Source organism: Pseudochaenichthys georgianus, chromosome 15 (genome assembly GCF_902827115.2).
Source record: "Pseudochaenichthys georgianus chromosome 15, fPseGeo1.2, whole genome shotgun sequence".
NCBI lineage: Eukaryota > Metazoa > Chordata > Actinopteri > Perciformes > Channichthyidae > Pseudochaenichthys > Pseudochaenichthys georgianus.
Window position 1 is genome coordinate 1,227,077 of NC_047517.1, and position 23,771 is coordinate 1,250,847.

The following is a 23,771-nucleotide window of genomic DNA, read 5'->3' on the forward strand; positions in this document are numbered from 1 at the left end:
GCATGTGCACACACAGCACCTGTGAACTGGGTAAATTAAGCCTTGTTCCATTACACGGTGGGAGATTGGTTCTGGTTTTTATTTATTACTCATTTATGGTGTGTTGAGGTCGGGGAGGGGTGGGGGGGGACTCTGGCAGGCGTGTTTGCACATCTGCCCCGTCGATTCCATTGCCGTGTGTGTGTGTGTGTGTGTGTGTGTGTGTGTGTGTGTGTGTGTGTGTGTGTGTGTGTGTGTGTGTGTGTGTGTGTGTGTGTGTGTGTGTGTGTGTGTGTGTGTGTGTGTGTGTGTGTGTGTGTGTGTGTGTGTGTGTGTGTGTGTGTGTGTGTGTGTGTGTGTGTGTGTGTGTGTGTGTGTGTGTGTGTGTGTGTGTGGTGTGTGTGTGTGTGTGTGTGTGTGTGTGTGTGTGTGTGTGTGTGTGTGTGTGTGTGTGTGTGTGTGTGTGTGTGTGTGTGTGTGTGTGTGTGTGTGTGTGTGTGTGTGTGTGTCCGTTTCCCAGACTGTAGCACCAGTGATTGGGAAGTCGTAGAGAAATATGGACCTCTTCTCACCTTTATCTGTACTGACTCAGAGCACTTTCAAGGGTTGGAGCAGACCAAAAGCCAGATATTTGTCTTCCGTTCTACAACATCTCATATGATGGATCTGCTTGTCATCTAAAAGTCAAAAATTGCAGATTTTGTTTTTTTGTAGCTTGAATAATTAATTTGCAAAAGTTTTATTATTCAATTTTCCCAATAGTGTTTTAGTATTATCACTTTTGACATTAATCAAATGGAAGGAAATGGAATGTATTCATTATTGACATACATCTGGTATATTTAATGAAGTGGTAATAGTAATTATAAAGGGTTCTTGAAAATCTCGTTGAGCATTCAGAGCTTTTTATAATGAAATACTGTAATAATTCCAATTGGACTGATGGGAGCCGTCACATCTGAGGATTCTATTTCTGTTTAGTCATATCTAGAAAAATCAAGAGTCTTGTCCACAGCTGTTACATAAAACCTCAGGATCAGACACACACACACACACACACACACACACACACACACACACACACACACACACACACACACACACACACACACACACACACACACACACACACACACACACACACACACACACACACACACACACACACACACACACACACACACACACACACACAGGCCTTAGAGAGGGACAAGGCCATTTTATGCATGTGAGACACACACACTGGTTTGTTTGATGTTCCACTTAGGGTGTCTTTGTGTCTTTAATCTGTTCCCGACACCCGATGAAAGACAGTTGGTTGATGAGGTGACACACGCACGCATGTAAACACACACACACACACACACACACACACACACACACACACACACACACACACACACACACACACACACTACAACAAAGAGTATTTCGAGCAGCAGATAGGCCCAACCATTCTGTACTTAGTGTAGTAATACATCCATCATGGTATATTTATTTTATATTGGCATAACATTACCATGTGGTACATTTTCTTGAATATCATTTAAGATATGCATGGGTTTTTCTAGAAAGATATAGTATGAGGGCAACGCTGTGGGTCTGTTGTTGTATATAAGATATATCAATTCTGGCGAGAACATGGCGCCCGTATAAAAGATGGCGCGGCGGACATAAACGCGACGTCGGAGCTCTAAGTAATAGCTGCACTCCTGCTGTCACAATATATTTCATCATAGTCTGTTTTGTAAGTTTGAATGTTTAAATGTTTTCGCAAGTGGAACTCTTTCAGCTTGTTGCAGTCTGATGCTGTGTTAAGGACTTTAAATGAGGAAAGTAGACAGTGTCATTATGCTCTGTCTCTCCTTCCAGAAAACAAGGCTAGCGGCACTGTTTGTCGTGTCAACATGTACATCCAGCACATCATCAAATAGTACCTTAGGGCAGAGTCCTGCACGGGTCTGATTTTCAAGACCCGCTCCCGCGACGTGCAATACCGAACCCGCCCTGCTACCCCGCACATATTGCCAATTAGTTCCGCAACCCGACCCGTCGGCACAAGATCCGCAACCCGACCCGAACCCGCATATATATGAGCAGTGAAAACGTGCAATTATTAACACACGCAGTTGCATATTTGTCTCAAAAAGCGTGGGATGTTGGTTATTTTCTCCATCTAGGATGACACCAAAAGCCTCCAGACGCTGGGTTTCGCTCTTGAGGAAGTGTTATTGAAAATGCTGTATTCTCCGCTAGAGAGCTTCACCTCAGCCATTTCGAATGTGACGCGCTCAGCAGCAGATTGATGCGCTGCAGAGGTTATGATTATGCGCGGTCCCGCGGGGGAGAGGTCTGCGGATTTAAACACTAAACTAAATTATTATGATTTTAATATATTTATTATGCAATAGCCGCGACTCGACCCGCATCATCTTTGTTTTACCCAGAACCGAACCCGGAAAAAAGCGTTTGAAAAAATACCACCCGCGAATCACCTTTTTTGCGGGTCACCCGCGGGTACCCGACGGGTGCAGGACTCTGCCTTAGGGAGCCTAACGGCCCGTACACACTACAGGCGTCAGAAAAGCTTGAAGCTGGGCGTGTCCGAGGCTTGACGCTTTCTCGCGACCAACAACCAATCGGGAATCTCCCGCCCGCCCCCGGCATACAAAGCAAAAAAAAGCCCGGCTCTTCTTCACTATTGCCAAAATGGATGCCGGTTTTGTAGCAACGGTAGCGTTGGTTTATTCAATGTATCGCAGTAGGCCACGTAAAGTGCGTCGCTGTTGGGTACATCCGATACTCAAAAAACGTCTGCAACGGGGGGAATACCACGTTCTTGTCCAAGAGCTCCGCCTGGATGGTGAACTGTTTCAGCACATCTGCGACTCGCCATCTGCCTACGGTACGTTTTGTGTATTTCTACTTCTTTAATATGACTCTGTATATAAAGAAAGAGAATGCTGAATGATGAATGAAGTCTGTGATTTAGTTCAGATGAATGACATTAATTAAGATAGCTAGGTAAACGCAGTATTGCTCCCCTGTGTGTGTGTGTGTGTGTGTGTGTGTGTGTGTGTGTGTGGTGTAATTGTGTGTCTGTGATGTGTGTGTGTGTCTGTGTCTGCCTGTGGTGTAATTGTGTGTCTGTGATTTGTGTCTGTCATTGTATGTGTGTCTGTGTCTGCCTGTGGTGTAATTGTATGTATGTGATGTGTGTGTCTGTCTGTGGTGTAATTGTGTGTCTGTGTCTGCCTGTGGTGTAATTGTATGTCTGTGATGTGTGTCTGTGTCTGCCTGTGGTGTAATTGTGTGTCTGTGTCTGCCTGTGGTGTAATTGTATGTCTGTGATGTGTGTCTGTGTCTGCCTGTGGTGTAATTGTATGTGTGTGTCTGTGTCTGCCTGTGGTGTAATTGTGTGTCTGTGGTGTGTGTCTGCCTGTGGTGTAATTGTATGCCTGTGATGTGTGTGTCTGTGTCTGCCTGTGGTGTAATTGTGTGTCTGCCTGTGGTGTAATTGTATGTGTGTGTCTGTGTCTGCCTGTGGTGTAATTGTATGTCTGTGATGTGTGTGTCTGTGTCTGCCTGTGGTGTAATTGTGTGTCTGCCTGTGGTGTAATTGTATGTGTGTCTGTGTCTGCCTGTGGTGTAATTGTGTGTCTGTGGTGTGTGTCTGCCTGTGGTGTAATTGTATGCCTGTGATGTGTGTGTCTGTGTCTGCCTGTGGTGTAATTGTGTGTCTGCCTGTGGTGTAATTGTATGTGTGTGTCTGTGTCTGCCTGTGGTGTAATTGTATGTCTGTGATGTGTGTGTCTGTGTCTGCCTGTGGTGTAATTGTGTGTCTGCCTGTGGTGTAATTGTATGTGTGTCTGTGTCTGCCTGTGGTGTAATTGTGTATCTGTGGTGTGTGTCTGCCTGTGGTGTAATTGTATGTCTGTGATGTGTGTGTCTGTGTCTGCCTGTGGTGTAATTGTGTGTCTGCCTGTGGTGTAATTGTATGTGTGTGTCTGTGTCTGCCTGTGGTGTAATTGTGTGTCTGTGGTGTGTGTCTGCCTGTGGTGTAATTGTATGTCTGTGATGTGTGTGTCTGTGTCTGCCTGTGGTGTAATTGTGTGTCTGCCTGTGGTGTAATTGTATGTGTGTGTCTGTGTCTGCCTGTGGTGTAATTGTGTGTCTGTGGTGTGTGTCTGCCTGTGGTGTAATTGTATGTCTGTGATGTGTGTGTCTGTGTCTGCCTGTGGTGTAATTGTGTGTCTGCCTGTGGTGTAATTGTATGTGTGTGTCTGTGTCTGCCTGTGGTGTAATTGTGTGTGTGTGTCTGCGTGGCGTATAACCTTTTTTTTTTTTTAATCTTCTATATTACTTTTTTCTCAGGTACCTGGCAACCGGTGACTCGTACAGGACCATAGCATTCAGCTAGCGGGTCGGGCATACAACTGTGGCTGTCATCGTCAAGGAGGTTGCGGGTGCCATCTGGACCGCGCTGGTCGAGGAGACCATGCCGGTACCACAGACCGAGGACTGGAGAGCCATCGCTGCTGGGTTCCAGGAGCGATGGAACTTTCCAAATTGCGTTGGTGCCATTGATGGGAAGCACGTGGTGATCCAGGCTCCGGCAAATTCTGGGTCCCTGTACTTCAACTATAAGTCCACCCACTCCTTGGTACTGCTGGCTGTCGTGGATGCCCAGTACCTCTTCAGGGTAGTGGATGTCGGAGGCTTTGGAAGGAGTAGCGACGGTGGGAGCCTGCGGAATTCTGCACTTGGAGAGAGCCTCCGAGATGGCAGTCTGCATCTCCCACCTGACACCGTCATCCCGGGAGCAGAGCGGCTCGGCCTTCTCCCATGTGTTCGTTGGAGATGAGGCTTTTCCGCTGCTGGACAACCTGCTGCGTCCGTTCCCTGGACGTCAGCTCACAGGAGGCTGTTCAACTACCGCCTCGGCCAGGTTGGTGGTTGAATGTGCGTTTGGCATCCTCTCATCTCAGTGGAGAATGTTCCGGCGTGTCATCATCACCAGCCCGGAGGTAACAGAGTTGTGTGTGAAGGCCACCTGTGTGTTGCACAACGTCCTCCGCAGGAAGACAATAGGAAGGTCATCACGCACACCTGTCGTCGCAAAGTCGAGTGATGAAGCTCCAACCCTGCGCGATGCACCTATGATGGGCTCAAACAACGCCACACGCCGATCCATCCAACTGTGGGAGACCTTCTGCTCCTATTTCAATGAGGAGGGTGTAGTGTCATGGCAGCATAACGTGGTGTAGGGTCACCATGGCTCCTCCAAACCAAAAGCTCTTTTAAGAGCTACCCATTTTCTTTAAAGAGCAAATGTTCCAAATGAGCCATTTTAAAATCAAACATTCCTAATAAACATGTTTCTTGAATTGATATTATGATATGACTAACAACCTTTTTCTTTCAGCCCTGTTTTTACTGATAACCACTCATAATTTCAACAGGTTTTCACTGAACAATTACAGAAGAAAGCACATTATATATACCGACATACATGAAGCTTCTGGTGTGTTGCAACTGACAAACCACATGAACAAGTCAAGACACAATGTAGCCATAACATACTTGAAATAATGTTTTATTTGGTGAATTTGAGTGAAGTGTGTGTGATGTGTGATGAGTGTAAAAAAATGTAATGTGGCTCAGTATGTGTGAAAAAATTATACATTGTTCTCCTGGTCCACCTCAAAAATGAGCTGGTGTACCCCGAGGCGGACTCTTGCCCTCTGTGCCTTTGTCATCTGCCTCATGGTGGGCAAGAGGCTCTTGAAGAATTGAAAGTCCTCGTCCTCCTCCACCACTGGTGGGGTTGGCTGGGCCATTGGTCACAGCAGACAGCAGACTTCTTTCATCTTTTCTTGCAGACGTTCTCTAATGAAATGAAATGAAATAATAAAGTTAATAAATAATAAAGTGAATTTCTTTAATTTACTAAATTATTCCTCCATTAATGAATGCTATTTTTATGCTACATTTCATGCTGGCTAAATATACTGTCTATGCTTGATAGCTGTGAATCAAATCAAGTTTTATTTATATAGCACATTTATAAACGATTTTTGGTCGAGCCAAAGTGCTGTACATATAATAAAATTAGCCTACAGTAGAGACACTTTACAGCAAATACAACAGCACAGATTGTTCAGAATATCAGTATGAGAAAAACGACACCCTCTGCATGTATTATATATTATGCTTATACTTATATTATATATAATATTTTTGTATTATATTAATATATGTTATGCTACATTACTAGCTGGCTAAATATACTGCCTATGCTTGATAGCTGTGCATGTATTATATGTTATGTTATATATTATGCTTATACTTATTATAATATTTTTTTATTAATATATATGATATTGTAGTGCCGATAGATATGGGAGTCGGAGGCGATCGAAGGTGGTCACCACAATATGTTATTATTATGCTACATTACTAGCTGTCTGTTCAATGCTAAAACGAAGTAAACTGGATATAAACTCTCCAAACAGTTGAAAACCTACCAGTTTCACCAACTGTCTCTGCCACCTCCCGCCATGCCTGGTTCCTCCGGTTTAGGTCCCGGTAGGTGAACAGAGTACAGTCATACAAGACTGGGACATTTGCCACGGAAATGATTAATTTGTCCTCCATTTTCTGACATAAGGAAAATAGTCGAGACCTGCATACACGCGGTTTGATTGGCTAGTGCTTGTAATGACGAGAATTCAAAAACGGGATTTGATTGGCTGACGCCAGCTTCGAGCAAGCCTCGAGCCTCAAAAGTTGAACATTGTTGAACTTTTGACGCCGATAGACGCTCGCGAGGCTTGCAACGCCTTGCCATGCTACCCACAATGCAGTTCGGCGAATTTTGAAAATATCCTACGTCACCCCATTCAAATGAATGGGCGAAGCGTTGGAAGCCTTTTTTGACGCCTGTAGTGTGTACGGGCCGTAACCCCCTAAACGCACCAGGAGCGTCTGCGCTGCGTTACGGCCGCGCCGCGGCGTTCGCAAAGATCGCGGCCACTCTAGTCAATGGGTGCTATTCCACCAGACCGCGGCGCGGCTCGAAGCGTCCCAGAAGCTCCTCGCCACAAGGAATTTCTAAAATATAGGATGAATCCTATTTTTGACGCAGCGCAGGCAGGAAGTGATGAAAATCACCTTGTTGTCTGCTTTGCTGGTTGAGGGGGTGCACCCAAAACCGGCTCCTTCTCCTCCCCCCCACCACCGTCTTTCAAGTAGGAGAATACATGCCAGCGTTCTCCTCCGGTTTACAGGCACTGTCAATTATATATATATATATATACAATAATTATGATGATGAATGCATATTTTTTTACCACTAAAATACAGCAACACATCTTTGATTCATGTTGTTTATAACTGGAATATTACAATTATTATTAACTGTGTCTGTAGTCTACAACACAACAACATAGGAAATAACAACAATAAACACGATTTAAACAGACACAAACATAAACCATTTAACTACGTAGCCTACTTACTTGTAGAAGTACAAATGTCCAGGAAATATTCCAAAATCAACAACAACTGCAAGGCTGCACACACGACGCTCCGCTTCCGCAACGTTTTGAAACGCGCCTGGTGTGTTAGGTCGCAGGAGGAGGTCGCAGCGTGGCGCAGCCGCAGCGCGGCGCAGACGCTCCTGGTGCGTTTAGGGGTAACGCACACACTGTTAAACCCGAGCCTGTTTTTCAGGTCTCAGGCTCGAAAATGACATTCCCAGAACAAATGACCATATCTTCCCTTCTAAAAGGGTTAAATTAATAATCTTTTTTCTCAAAGTAATGATAATTATGCCATTGAACACGTCTTTTGATCAGATTGACAGCTACGGTGAGACGATCTCCCTAGATGCTCCGTAAAGGTACGTGTTGTGATGTCTGTGTTTGCTTCCCCTGTCGCGAGTTCGGATGACTCAGTGATGATACTATATACCGTAATAATCTGTGGAACCTCAGCTTTAATCGGATATCTTGTAAGTGCAGCTATGATAAGTAATAAGGGTACTTTTATCTTGAGTTCTGTGCCAATGTCCGTTAGCATATTTCGCTAAGGGGTCATTTAGATGCTTCTTATGAGACTTGTGTTTTGTTTCGGTAAAAATGGTTTGTATCGTCAGTTAGCTGAGATTATTCCCGTTAATCTGGTATAACACATTAATAGGTTCTTAAATATTAAGATCCCCTGAGACACGTGAAAAAAACAAAACAGGGTCCCTGCCGGCGGGGACCTTGGGGTTTAACAGGTTAATTTGTGGCCGGTGCCACATTCATGATTCGTTTCCGCCTTGCCGTGCCAATTAAATGGCCTGTTCTAATTCTGTCTGACAACGGCTGGCCGTGCAGCAAACAGCAGATTAAAGACATGAGAGGTTGGTCCCACAAGCTGTTTGTTTCTAATCGCTTCTTCCATGAATCAATTCACCTCAGAGGAAACTCAATAGACCAGCTGTTCGGTGCATGACAGACGGAGCTACAGCCATATTACAGATTTCTTGCTATTTTCATTTGGAATGTATTTCTCTGATCCTATAGGCATGATCTAGGAGACAAACGACCTGTTACTCACTGCAGTGTCTCAACGGCACACTGTTTGGTAATCAGCCAGATTCAGATCCCAGGATACTTGAGCACTGACGTTTTTAACCAGCAGTTACATGCACTAGAGATGTTTACCCATTTAAATACAGTATTAGACAAAGTGTGAATTTGTTGTTTACAAATATTCTTTCTCAGTTTAGTTATTTGTATTCTGAAGCGTCTGAATGAAAGATGTAGTAAACAAAATATCCTTTGTCTCGCTGGATTATTATAGAATTTTACACGTTTTCTTTTTAACTTTACTTAAAGATATTTAGATTTGAAAATACAGAATATTTTCTTTATTTAGAAACATTTGGTTTTGCTTTATTTTAAGATTGTCATTTCCAATTATTAACATTATCATAATGGTTTCCTGAAAATAACTACATATGCTTAACAAATATTATAGAAAATAGGAACTCCCCAAGAGAAATGCTCCATATAATGCCAAGTAAATAATAACAGTTATTTATTTATTATTGGAAATGTCATTCTCAATAATATGTTGAACTCTGTTTGCCTGTGGTCAAATCCCAAATGTTTGCCTGTTCAGAAACATTTGCAATCGGCACTTCTCGATCAGACTAGGTCATGCTGCTGATTTATTGTTATCCTGTAGATTGGAACCATTGCCTTTATTTGACCTACCTATATCTTTCCTGGAAACTTGGTATCAAATGAAAAAGTCCAAATGAAAAAGTCCAAATGAAGCGCTGCCAAATCTTTGCGTATCACATGCACCATGACTGATGTTTGACATTTTGATTGAGTGCGTTGGAAAAGATCCTGTGGTGTAATGCAAACAGAAAGTTGATGTTGATTTAACAGCTCTGTGTAATCCTGGAGTAACTGATGGAGGAACTCGGTCTGAATGGCCTTTCTTTTCATCAGCCAGGATCTGACAGCTGACGTGACGTAGGCTCGTCTGTTTTTCTTCTGCGATGTCACTGTTATTTAGAGTGATGGTAACCACTGAGTTTATGTGCTCTTTGTACTTCTCCTTAACAACAATTATATTATGTAAGATGTATTGTGCTGCAGCAGAGACAAATGGAATAAAAGCATTTATTTTTGTCGTGTGCTTCCTCCCCAACTCGAAGGGACGAGGTTGTGTGTTTTAAATAGCTTATAGTTTTGTTAAAGGGTCATAACCCCCCTGTCGTGTTCGTTCCTACCCCCTTTCTTTGGTGTTCATTTCTTAGTCTGTTTTATACGGTGGCCCTGAAGTGCAAGACACCACAGCATTTCAGAAAACACCACAGCATTTCAGAAAACACTACAGCATTTCACAAAACACTACAGCATTTCAGAAAACACCACAGCATTTCAGAAAACACTACAGCATTTCACAAAACACTACAGCATTTCACAAAACACCACAGCATTTCAGAAAACACCACAGCATTTCAGAAAACACCACAGCATTTCAGAAAACACCGCAGCATTTCAGAAAACACCACAGCATTTCAGAAAACACTACAGCATTTCAGAAAACACCACAGCATTTCACAAAACACTACAGCATTTCAGAAAACACTACAGCATTTCACAAAACGCCACAGCATTTCAGAAAACGCTACAGCATTTCACAAAACGCCACAGCATTTCACAAAACACTACAGCATTTCAGAAAACACTACAGCATTTCACAAAACGCCACAGCATTTCACAAAACACTACAGCATTTCAGAAAACACTACAGCATTTCACAAAACGCCACAGCATTTCACAAAACACTACAGCATTTCAGAAAACACTACAGCATTTCAGAAAACACCACAGCATTTCACAAAACACTACAGCATTTCAGAAAACACTACAGCATTTCACAAAACGCCACAGCATTTCACAAAACACTACAGCATTTCAGAAAACACTACAGCATTTCAGAAAACACCACAGCATTTCAGAAAACACTACAGCATTTCAGAAAACACTACAGCATTTCACAAAACGCCACAGCATTTCACAAAACACTACAGCATTTCAGAAAACACTACAGCATTTCACAAAACGCCACAGCATTTCACAAAACACTACAGCATTTCAGAAAACACTACAGCATTTCACAAAACGCCACAGCATTTCACAAAACACTACAGCATTTCAGAAAACACTACAGCATTTCAGAAAACACTACAGCATTTCAGAAAACACCACAGCATTTCACAAAACACTACAGCATTTCAGAAAACACTACAGCATTTCACAAAACGCCACAGCATTTCACAAAACACTACAGCATTTCAGAAAACACTACAGCATTTCAGAAAACACTACAGCATTTCAGAAAACACTACAGCATTTCACAAAACGCCACAGCATTTCACAAAACACTACAGCATTTCAGAAAACACTACAGCATTTCAGAAAACACTACAGCATTTCACAAAACACTACAGCATTTCAGAAAACACTACAGCATTTCACAAAACGCCACAGCATTTCACAAAACACTACAGCATTTCAGAAAACACTACAGCATTTCACAAAACGCCACAGCATTTCACAAAACACTACAGCATTTCAGAAAACACTACAGCATTTCACAAAACGCCACAGCATTTCACAAAACACTACAGCATTTCACAAAACACTACAGCATTTCACAAAACACTACAGCATTTCACAAAACACTACAGCATTTCAGAAAACACTACAGCATTTCACAAAACGCCACAGCATTTCACAAAACGCCACAGCATTTCACAAAACACTACAGCATTTCAGAAAACACCACAGCATTTCACAAAACACTACAGCATTTCAGAAAACACTACAGCATTTCAGAAAACACCACAGCATTTCACATTGGACGGAAAGGGTATTCCTTAGGGAGAACACAAGAAATGACGCTTGGTGATTAGCCCAACACATCAGCCGTTAGCACACACTCACAGCTCCTCATATCTGTTCAGAAAGTGGACAAAGGTTAAAGATATACAAACCACAGACTGTCTATGTCATGGCGAATACAGTCGCTGCTTTATTTATGTCTGTATGACGTTGTTGTGAGTGTGGACGGAGCAGCTACAGGTTAGTTTAGCCTGATGGATCCGATTCCGATAGGATTTACATGGAGATACGCCCCGCCCCCTCTCCAGTGTCTTGTTTGAATGACAGGAGTAAACACAGAATTAATGCTTTATTAACTCATGGTTTTTAAGGGGCTTATCTCCATGTAAATACTATGGTAGACCACCCAATATTCGCATCGCTCTAATCGCTCGAGTTTCACCGCGGCTGTCAGCTGTGTTTGGTCCTGTCATTCAAACAAGAGGCGCTGGAGAGGGGGCGGGAAGTATCTCCATGTAAATCCTATGGGAGATACCAACTACAACAAAATGAACATGTTTGAACGTGATTGAATTGTAATACATGTTTCAAAGTGGTGCCGAAGTAACTACATACTGATAACGGTTAGTAAAAACCATGAATTAACGCTTTGACAAGTCTGCAGACAAGACGGCAGGCGAAAAGCTTTTAAAATGCGTGTTTTCTGAATCGGATCGATCAGGCTAAACTAACCTGTAGCTGCTCCGTACACACTCACAACAACGTCATACAGACATAAATAAAGCAGCGACTGTATTCACCATGACATAGACAGTCTGTGGTTTGTACATGTTTAACTTTTGTCCAGTTTCTGAACAGATATGAGGAGCTGTGAGCTCCGAGTGTGTGCTAACGGCTGATGTGTTGGGAGGGACCGGTTGGGACATATTGCGCTGTCGGGCGTTGATCAATCACGAAGCGTCATTTATTGACTGGTAGCAAAAACAACCAATCACAGCAGTGCTTCTCTGGCTGGCTCTGTCCAATCACAAACAAGAAGTGTTCTCCCTAAAGGAATACCCTTTCCGTCCAATGTGAACTGCTGTAGTGTTTTCTGAAATGCTGTGGTGTCTTGCACTTCAGGGCCACCGTAGTTTTAACTGCTCTCATGAACAAAACAAACATTAATCATCCCCTCATTTTATTAAACACCCTTTTAAGCTATAAACAATGTCTCAGAAAACTGGTTTACATGAATAACTGCAGTGAATATACAAATAATTGACACTTAAAATATAGTCCAAGATGAACATTGTGTTGATTTGTGTGTGTGTACTGTCTGATGGACATAATCTAAGGTTACCCATTCCTATGCCGGTCTTTTTTGACTGGGAACACCAACGATGTAACACATTGAATTCAATGAAAGTGTGAAATGTCCTACTGTGGAGGACATCATAAGGCCTTAAGGCAATCAAATCTACAACCCAATATTTATGATTGATGAAAGCTAATCGATGAAATGAATAAGTGAATGTTAAGTGATCAGGTGTTCAGATGTATGTTCCCAGAAGCAGAATGGCACTCGAGGTAGAAGCCGCTCCCCGAAGAGGGAGATAGGAAGAGTGTTTGCATGACAGACGAGCGCTGGTGTTCAAAGGCGAGGAAACACTGAAATGCCAACTTGATAACGGGGGAATTGGTGTGTTGCTTCTTTCTGAACCAGGGGTAGTGGTTTAGAATTGAGTTGTCATTTATTAAACTCAGACGATGTAACAGTAGTGGCAGATTGATATTTGTTTATATCGGGACAATGGCAGCCACAGAAAGGAGCGTGTGGGCAACAGAGCCACTGCTGCTGTCCATACAAGTGCAAATTAGGCCAAGCACCTTTTTGTTTGCCTCCGTCTCCATAACAACTCCTTTGTTCTTAATGCTTTTGAGAGCTGCTTCCTATGATAAAAAGGCAACTTGAAAATTCAGATTGAGCCACACAACAAACACAAGTGTTAAACTAAACTTCACGTTCATTTGACTCAACATCGGCAACTCACTGCTACAGCGTACATCCATATTATTTCCTACAGAATAAAGTTGTGAGTTAGTCACTGATACCATCCCATTATTCCATGTGTTGTGTTCAGGGTTTGTGTTTTCTGTATTGGAATTCTATGGGTAATTGTGAATACACCAGAGCAGGGCAGGGTGTCAATAGTTGTGAAATCATAAATGGAGAAAAGAGCATCTGTGAGAAAGGAATTGTTATCTGTAACTGATAAACCAACAATACTATCGTTATCTATGTTTGGATAGAATATTGCAACTGTGTAAGCTTCATTCAACAGTTGCGATAAATTGTTGTATTTGACAACATTTAGTATTTATTGGTAATGCATTAGTTTTGCTTTAAAAGCTCTGTTTAATATTGGCATATCATTCACTATGAAATATCTTCTTCAATCTGACCTTTTGAGCCACTTTGAAGAAATGACTGATGCATGGACAGAGATCAAGATGCTACTGGCAAGGCACTGTTCTTCTAAAGTCATATTCCATGGAACGATGATGTGTTGTTGTCCCTGCCGTGAATAGGATGGTTCCAAAGAGAGATCTGAAATGTTTGGGTGCGGACTTCATGCTGTGGTTGAACACGTACGTCTGTGATGCTGTGTTGGAGAACACGCACGCAGAACATCAGCGTCACTGTTAACCAGCTTAATAAGTACCCACGTAAACACCTGGGCAGCTAGCAGCCATGCACCCCCCCGCCCTCCCCCCAACATCACCACCCTGGCTGCTAATTGGATGTGGCAGGGAATTGCTGCGCACTTGCCTCGCAGCGACTTGTACCCTATAACCATACACAAATCGATCTGACATGTGGTATTAGATTAAATGACCAAGCAGCGCAGTGACAGGGAAAAGGATCTGCTCAACCCCCCACTGCTGCGTCTCACACACCCTCCCAGACCTGTGGGGAGCAGAGGGATGTTCAGCCAAGCAACAGGGCTGCTGCTCCATCAGAGCTCTCCGGACAGATGGCTGTAAGAGCAGCCTGCAGCCCCCCCCCCCCCCTGCATTCTGCTGAAACAGTGATGTTTACAGGCAGGGGTGGGAGGGTTGTTTTTAAAAACGTAATCAGTTACAATAACCAGTTAATGTCTAAAAATGTAATCAATAACCAAATCTGAATATCCAAATATAAAGGGAATGTATCCTGATTAATTTGTTACTTTTGGATTACCTCCATATCAAATGCAATGCAAAACAAGAGATAATAAATAACAATAAGATGTTTCTTACTTAAGTGTAGGTAACAATGTAACGTTAGACAATAAGAAACCAAGATATTTCATATACAAAATGTAGTGCAGTAACGTTTACAAAGGCTGTTTGAGCTGCCTACATGAATCAAAAGCATAGACTGTATTGTTGTTGAATAAATCAGGTGCCCACTTACTGCCTGAACAAAGAAATTTATTTAAAATCAAGTATTAAATTAGCCTAATTGTCAGCCAGGAAGAAAATTCATTTCTTACTTCTACCTATCATATATCAATCTTTATTAAAAATGTATTATAGCACTGTCATCCAGCTAGTAATCTCTATTTTTTATTTATGTAACTAATCGGATGACTTTTTTTTATATAATTGTTATCAAATAGTTACCTTTTTGGTATCCTTATTATGTAATCTCTTTAAATGTTATCCACTACTCCCCAGCCTGTTTACAAGTACAGCTGTTGTGATAGACACCAGTCGTCGTCTTAATATAGAACGTGCTGTGAACACGACAGTTTGTGGAAAGATCCCCGCAAGCCAGCTCACGTCCACTCGTCATCTGTGATTTGTGTCAGAGCTGGTTCTGATTAGCACCAAACTAAAAATAGTGTTAGGAATCGGGTGTGAATTGAGTAGACAGGAGCTCCTTTTAGTCATGCTCTTTAGCTGGCAGTAGTATGCTTTGTTACTGATATGGAATGACGGATGGATGGGTAACAGCAGAGGGGATGGAGGTGTAGAATAAAGGAGCGTCGTACCTCCTGCTCCAGGACCCGATGCCGCTCTGATGCACACACGGCTCGGAGAGAACAATGTTTACCTCGTCTTCTCTGTTTCCCGTAAGGTCTGCCTTTCTGTTGGTGGCTTGTTAGCAGACCCTTCGCATGATGGCAGAGCCAACAGGTACAGGAGGCGTAGAGCGAGGGATCATGGTCCACTAGTTAATCGATCGCAGATGGGGTCGTGCTCGCGGACGGAGAGGAAAAACAAATGAAATGGGTCGTGAAGTATACTTTGGCGGCCGTTAATATACCTGGGCGGCCCACCCAAGTAAAGTCTGCTGGGAAACCCTGGTATATATTGCATACATACTAGAATAGCTTTCACCTAGTTCTGCCTTTCAGTTAGTTACATCTCCTGGTTCAAAGCCACATATGAAAGCACTGTCTGTCTGCTGGATCTCTGCTCAGATGAGCGACTTCATGGCTCTGTTGGGTTGTTATGCGAGCAGGCTCGTGTTAGCACGGTCAGTGTTCTAATGTAGGTAATCATCTTATGTACTTTGTTTCATTGATGTTAATCAAATGATATTCATATTTACTTTCCAAAACTTGCTTGAAATGTTATATCAGACCAACAAAAGCTATATGAATTGAAGTGGTGAGAAGTTCAGTGAGTAAATATATTTCATTATAAATTTGACAGTGTTAAATCAATGTAATTATTTTAGACATACATTTGCATTGCCCAAATCTCCAATCTGCCTGCTATGCTTACGTCTTCAAAGCGCTCACATAGAGCTGGAGTGCCCAACAGTGAGACAGCAGCTTGTTTGATTCCCCATTATGTTCATCTTGTTCCGCAGAGAGGAGAGCTTCTGTTTTATCCAGATGGTTTGTGTGACGCGATACGTCAGAGTGCAACAGAAAGTCTCATGCATGTCTTTTATGGCAGTGAGTTTTTGTTCAGGGATCAAAGGAGGCCTGGGTTCGGTCCTGAGGGAGAAGAGATAACTTTAAAGCAATGATAGCTGCCATTTAAACATATGAACCTTTCACTTGTTCTCCGTGGCAGTGCAGATAAAAGAGAGGCTGGATTTGCTGAAATGGGTCTAGAATTGCTCCATTTACATGTGGCCGGTTCAGGGCTGTGCGCTCTTTGTTTGTCCTTTCTGCTCAGAGACAAGGAACCCAGAGCTCCATGCTAACAGGGTTAGTGAGTGTTCACACACACACACACACACACACACACACACACACACACACACACACACACACACACACACACACGCACGCACGCACGCACGCACGCACGCACGCACGCACGCACGCACGCACGCACGCACGCACGCACGCACGCACGCACGCACGCACGCACGCACACACACACAGGGAGTCATATCTCACTCTTTTATAGAACTATTTAATGCACTGTATCACCCATGCAACCAGTTTCATAGAACAGGGTCTGGTCTCGTCTGGTTTAGGTAAATATATAGATATATATATAGATATATACTTTATTTATCCCAGAATCGGAAATCATTTTGTTGCAGCAAGTAAAACATTTTCAAAAGATACAAATGTAATACAAATAGAAATGTATTGAATCTGGCGTTAGTCACTGGACTAGCTCCAGCATGATTCTTCATGGAGGCGCACTGATTTATATTCTTGATTCAAGGTGTATGTTTGTGATGTCTGTAAATTGTGCTTTAGGACATCTAGTCCTGTTCCCCAGTTCCTCAGCTCTGTCTCAGTTAGCCCGTGTTGCTCTGCATGGTTTCCTGGGCACAGCTTCTTTCTACCCTCACGGCCCGTCCACACTACAGCTTCAAAAAAAGCTTGGAGCTGGGCGTGTCTGAAGCTCGACCAACAACCAATCACATGAATCTCCCGCCTCTGACACACAAGCAGCGGTTTGATTGGCTAGAGCTTGTACTGGCATATGATTTGATTGGCTGACGCTTCCACCGAAAGCTTCAGAAGCTTCAAAAGTTGAACATTGCTCAACTTTTGCAGCCAGGAAAGCTCCGCTTCCCACAATGCAGTTCGGCGAAAAGTGCCGTCACCCCATTCAAAGTGAATGGGCACACACGTTGGAAACTGTTTTTGAAGCGGTCGAAGCTGGAGTGTGGACGAGCCGTTACAGTACACGGTGTTTTACAGTCTGTTACATGCAGCTTCATTGACACTTCTGAAAGTGAATTGAATGCTAAAATCATGAGTATAAAACCAGGTTTTTTATCTATAAATGTTCCTTAGGTTTATTATAGTAATTCTATTGGGACAATCAGAAAGCAAAGGATATCCAGGTGTATATCTTTCACACACCGCTGCAGAGCTGTAGTGTTATCAATGGAGCTGTGTGCGCACATATGAGTGTGTGACTGTGCATATATTGGGGGTGTAAGTGTGTTAAAGGGAGATTGCCACTATTTGCACTTCAGAAGAAAGGGCTTGTGTGCTTGCCTTGTAAATCTATTGTAGGCAGCACATTGTGTCGCAGCTGGATACACACAGCTACGTTGCCCCTCCAATAAGAGATGTTCAGCACCTACTCACCTTTCAGCAGTTCTTACACAAAGGGCAACATGTCAGTGCCCTGAACGTGTGTGTGTCCGCATTGGAGCAGAAGATGACCCACTAAGCACTGGTACAGGACCTGAAGGCACCGCCTGCCGAGGGCCACGCGCCGGAGAAATATGTCGTCGACTAATAAGAACACTCACTGCTCCGCTTGGGAGGATTTCCAGGCATCACACTGATTTGTTGTTTGGTTTGAAAATTATTCTTATTTCTTTATTTCCTTTATATTTATATTTTCCTCCATGTTTTTCAAAATACAACACAACATTGTCAGGATCCAAATGACCGCGTTGACAATATGGCCCCATTTTCTTTTTCTACTTGTATAATGGTAAAGGTCTGAATAAATAGTGCTTTTCTAGTCTGAGAGTCCAGAGTGCTTTCATTCATAGAATCATATCATTTGTATTACTAAAAACATATTCAATATCACAATTTACCAGAGTCCAAAAGGAAAATGGAACTACTCCATTTCTTATTTAATGTAAAAAAGCAGCATATGTTTGGAATTGTCTGTAGAAATAATGAAACATCACTCAAATGGATAATTGCTTTATTGTCCAAACAAGTAAATGTGAACACATTTTAACAATACATAAGACTTTAACAATGTTGCAGTGCAATCAAACATGAATGAAGTGTGAAGACCGCCATGGAGATTCTGGGTTATTATACACTCAGCGGCTGCTCTCCATCGCACACCTGCTTGGTATCTTAAACAGCTGTTCTGTCATTGTGGCAGAACAGTCTGCAGAGATGGTGGAAGGGTCCGTTGTTCATAGTAAACCCCGTAAGAAGGACAACAGTAGAATGTTCTGATGTCTTAAGTCACATTTTGGTGTGAACTGTAGATATCAGTGGATCCATCCGGCCTTGTGTCAACAGTTCAAGCTGTTGATATGGTGTTAGAAATATACCCCCTTAACACCATTTACCCTTCCCTTAGTCCCGCCCCTTACACATTCATGGCCATTCAGAGTGCAGCGTTGGCCAGCGGTATCCAGCCTCTGACAGCTGTGCAGTTAGCAGGAGATATCTATCTCTAAAATCTGGGGTCTCCAACCTTTTTTAGGATGAGAGCTACTTTCAAAAAATAACACAAGTCGTGAGCTACTTTTACTCCTCTTTTTCCGTTTTTAGCTTTTGCAGTGTATATATTTAGCACAATTTAACATTATGATATGTTCACCTTTAACCTTTGTGTTCTGTTTGGGTCCGTTTTCAGTGTTTACTAAAATAACATGCAATTGAATAATTTGTACCTGCTTTATTTAGGGGGGGGGCCTCACCTCCTCTAGGCGGGTCCGGGGGCATGAAACCCCTGGGAAGATGTGTTTTTAAATGTTGACGTTAAAAGCATCAATCTGGTGCACTTTGAGCACAACATGAATGCACAGTATGGATACAGCTCTCAACACTCAGATGAAAGGGAGCTGTATACTTTTCAATAATCCAAACATCTTTAGAATATGATCACAACCAACAACAAATTATTTAAACTGGTTTATTCTATAAACTCCTCTCTCTTATCTTATCTTACCTAGTTAGCATTCTTTCTTTTTATTTATGCATATTTTATTAATCACTGCCCTTTTATACTGTATTTTTTATTTTGTACTGTCCTATAGTACACATTGGAATGATTTCTTACTTCTTTTTACAACTATAATAAATAGATAAAGGTGTGCATTGGAAATGTTTGTTTACATAGATGACCAAAGAATTTGACACACTGAGGTCATTCAGACTAAAGTGAACTATCCAAACACTCGGTCCCTTTCATCACCTGAGCTGTCGTCATCAGCCTCTCAGTCTGACAGGAGAGAGCTCTCCCTCTCCGTGTTGTAAAAACAGCTTCTAATATCCGTTAGCTCTGAGCTAGCACCAGATGCTAACAACACAAATCCCCGTAACTGGTGCTTTCGCTCTCTCGCTCTCTGTCTCGCTCGCTCACAGAGGCTGTGTGCTTCTCCGTGGCGATGACGGCTTGTGTTAAATAATAACAATAATAAACATATTTGTAAAGTGGGGGGACACAAACGGGATTTCTAAAAGTGCGGGGGACTTGTCCCCCCTGTCCCCAGTGGAGATTACGCCATGCGTGTGTGTGCGTCAAGTGCAATAAATAAATATGCAAGTTGCAACACACGGAGTAAAGCTCTGGCCCTCATGTGCTGCATAGGCTGCACGACTCGGCTGTTCAATGGGGCTGATGTGTTGTGTAGATTCTGCCAGAAGGAAAGGTCACACTCCTTATGAAGCGGGGAGCTGCCGCTCCACATTGCTTTTCTTCCCGACTGCAACGCTGGTCCCGCAAATCAAGCAAGAACGTGATTGGTCGATATTCATTGTGGGGGTGGGGGGAGGAGGGGTGTTAGATAGATATAGAGCTGTAGTAAGTAGATTGATGCTTAGGGTAGATTCTTTCAATTACATTTCCTTTTTTTGGTGTATTTTTTACATTTTGGATTTGCTTGGCGAGCTACTTATTGAGGGCTCGCGAGCTGACGTGTTGGAGACCCCCGTCTAAAACCATTACATTTCTATATTTAAATGATTGGAGCTGCCATTAGCCGAGTGAGGCACATCTTCACCGAGCACCTGTGGTCTGCCTGCCACTGGAACCAAACGCACACACATGCTGCTTTCTCTTTGAATGGTTGCAGCCTTGAAGAAAGACCTTCGCTGCTGCACAGGAACAGTGTTGCTTCTTAATTACATCTGAAGACATTATGGTTCACTTCCACTGTGATCTGTTTAACCTGTTTCTGTTGAGTAACTTTGACATCCTGGTTTTATCATTCAATTGTCAACCTTTCTGTTCTGTTTTCTAAGAAAGAGATTGTATTCCATCAGGGAGGGCAGAAGGTGACAGTGTGGGCGCCATGCTTTCTCTGACGGAGTAGTAGCAAGGCAGTTATGTGGGTTAGCGTAATGGCTTTGAATACATACATCCAACTGTATAGCACATGTGCCAGCCGAATGGTGATCAGAAGTGATGCAGCGCAGGCTGAGCAACTCGATGAGCTGATTGACTCCATCAGCTGCAATGTGAGGATAAAGGATTATGTGCTATTCCACTTCAATATCCTGTTAATGCCAAATGGATTTTGCATCTCCTGTTGTCGTACGCAGCAAGATCCTGAGTGTTGTTCCAGCAGAACCCACCTGCCTCAGTAATGGTCATTGTGTGATGTGAAGCTGAAGAGGCCTATAGCCTGCACACTACCCCCCCCCCCCCCCCAGCACCCCCCCCCCTCTGCAATCAAATCAAGTTTTATTTATATAGCACATTTTTAAAACGATTTTTGGAAGAGCCAAAGTGCTGCACATATAATAATGACCTTACAGTAAGGACACTATACAGTAAATACAACAGAATATCAGTGTGAGAAAACGACACCCTCTGTCCTTAGACCCTCACATCGTACAAGGAAACACTTCCGGAGAAAGACCCCACAGTGTAAAGGGAACATGGGAGAAAGCTCAGGGAGAGCAGCAGAGGAGGTTAGTGTCGTTAGTGTCTTCATGGAAGAGCGGTAACACGGCCAGATCAGATTAAACCTCAGAGCTTAAAGGGATAGTTCAGCTGTTTTGAAGTGAGGTACTTCTCCACAGACAGTGTATTACCTACAGGACACGGGGGGACCAGCATGGACTGGAGGTAAGGGCAGCAGCAGTTTGGGTGTACACGATATTCACAATGGTTTCTAGAGACTTACCTTGCAGTCAGTCCAGCTATCTATGCTCTCGCTGAAGCAGCCAGATCCCATTGACAAGAACTGTCATTTGACCAGTTATCGTTTATAATAATAATACATTTTATTTCGAGGCGACTTTCATAACACCATACATAAAAAAGAAACATTCGGCAGTGACTGTCTTTGTCCACAAATCCCTTTGGAGTAATTGTGATCTTGTATATAGTTTTCAGGTTATAATAAATACTTTTAAAACACTTGTCTTGCCAAGCGACATTTCTCCAGCATGCGTGATGATGTAGCTGGAGTCTGGAAACACTGCCGCACGGTGTACGCCTCCTGCGGTGTGCCTCATACTAGAAGAACGAGCTGTGCTACTAATTAGGCTAACATGAAGATGGATCAGGACTTCCCCTCAGCCCTCAGTGCATCTGCCCCACCCCCAGCCCTTGTTTCAGCTTGTATACATTATCTGCTTATTGGATGGCCAGCTCTAACTCGATCACTGCCTTCACCCAGAACAGTAACACATGACAGGAGGGGAAATTACAGTCATTCGTCTCCGTCTACTCGCATCATGCCGGCCCCTCTTTTCTCTTTCTAAACCAGGACACCTGTACCACCCTCCTCTGCCTCCCCCTTCTCCACCTCATTTGGCCCTTCCTCTATTCCAGAACATATCCTACCACACATGTGTCTGATTACAAGAGATGTTCAGCTTTCCAAAGTGCTCATCACTATAGGAGACACACACTTAGCTTCTATATACGCCCTGTCACGCTTAGAACAGGTGACCTCCGCGTCACAACAGGCGTCTTATGATATGTGCCTTGAGCTGTACGAAGTGGCTGTTATTAGAGCAGGGGGTGGGTGGGGGGGGTTGATTGCAGCTTTCTCCTCTGCCATACAATACCACTTTCAGTTTGAGTTTCATGTGGAAGTGCTGGAGGCCAATGTCAGTAATGAAGCATTTTTCAACTTGCTATTTATTCTCATTCTTATTTTTTTACATAACCTGACAAATTAGCAGTATCTGTAGTTTTAGACTTTTAACATGAAGAAATGTAAAATTCATCCAATTCTCTTAATATCTAATGTAACTATAGGGAAAGACAATAATGTTGAGATATGAAAGTTGGAAATATTATATCAAAAGTGCAGAGGAATCCATTCGGCCCATCATTCAAGCTCTCCCAGGAAGTGTGACTTATCCATGTCCATGGACTCAGAAATAGAAATTATCGGAAACAAAAATCATCTTCAATTGGGACATTGCTTTTAGGGCTTCTACATTCTATACACCCTAACTCCAAAACTAAACGCCTCTTTGGAATACTGAGAGTAGCTGCAAGAAAAGCAATTACAAGGAAAGGGCTCAAACCTGACGCATCTATAAACACTTTGCATGACATAATAAACAACATCTTTTCAATGGAAATACCTTTTCCCTGAAACTTCAGGAAAACCATTTTGAAGAAACTTGAAAATTGTGGAAGCGATGTATCTTAGACGACCATTCCTTTTAGTTTAATCGTGCTTTTGTATAATCCCTGCTGGTTTTTTTTCTTCATCCTTGAAACCAAAAACCCTCGCTGTCTACGGTTTTATTTATTATTATTTTTATTATATTTTTTGCTGGTTGATTTACTTATTTATTGTACCTTGGTTGGTATGTTTGATATTTTTGGGTCACTAAAAAAAATGGAACTGTTAAAGGAGCAAAGTGCACCATAAATACTATGTAACTCCAACAAAAAAATGAAAGGAATATTTCAACTGTATTGACCATAATTAATGAATCATGTTTTTGTACACAATTCTAGCAATACATAAAGTAGATAAGTTGTGGCCTTTGACCTCTTTCATTGTAAATGTTCTCTTGTTACATGTGTGCATCAGACGGAGGTGATCAAGGGGGCGTGTGGCAGCGTGGGGATGACGTTCAGACACGTCCCTGCCAGTGAGGGGGATGCAGTGCACGTCAGCATCGAGACAGTCACACCCAACTCCCCCGCAGCCCTGGCAGACCTGCAGAGGGGAGATCGGCTCATCGCCATTGGAGGTTTGAGATGTTTTTATTTGTTAACCATCAGAAGATTTTAAAA

General features: G+C 42.7%; 1 protein-coding gene across 1 annotated transcript in view; it reads left to right on the forward strand.

Annotated features, from left to right (window-relative positions):
• pdzd8 (PDZ domain containing 8) overlaps positions 1-23,771 on the forward strand; it is an 84,251-nt gene that overhangs the window by 55,622 nt on the left and 4,858 nt on the right. Inside the window, exon 4 of the mRNA XM_034100469.2 lies at positions 23,566-23,728. Coding sequence (XP_033956360.1) covers positions 23,566-23,728 — 163 coding nt within the window. The remainder of the gene's footprint in view (positions 1-23,565; positions 23,729-23,771) is intronic.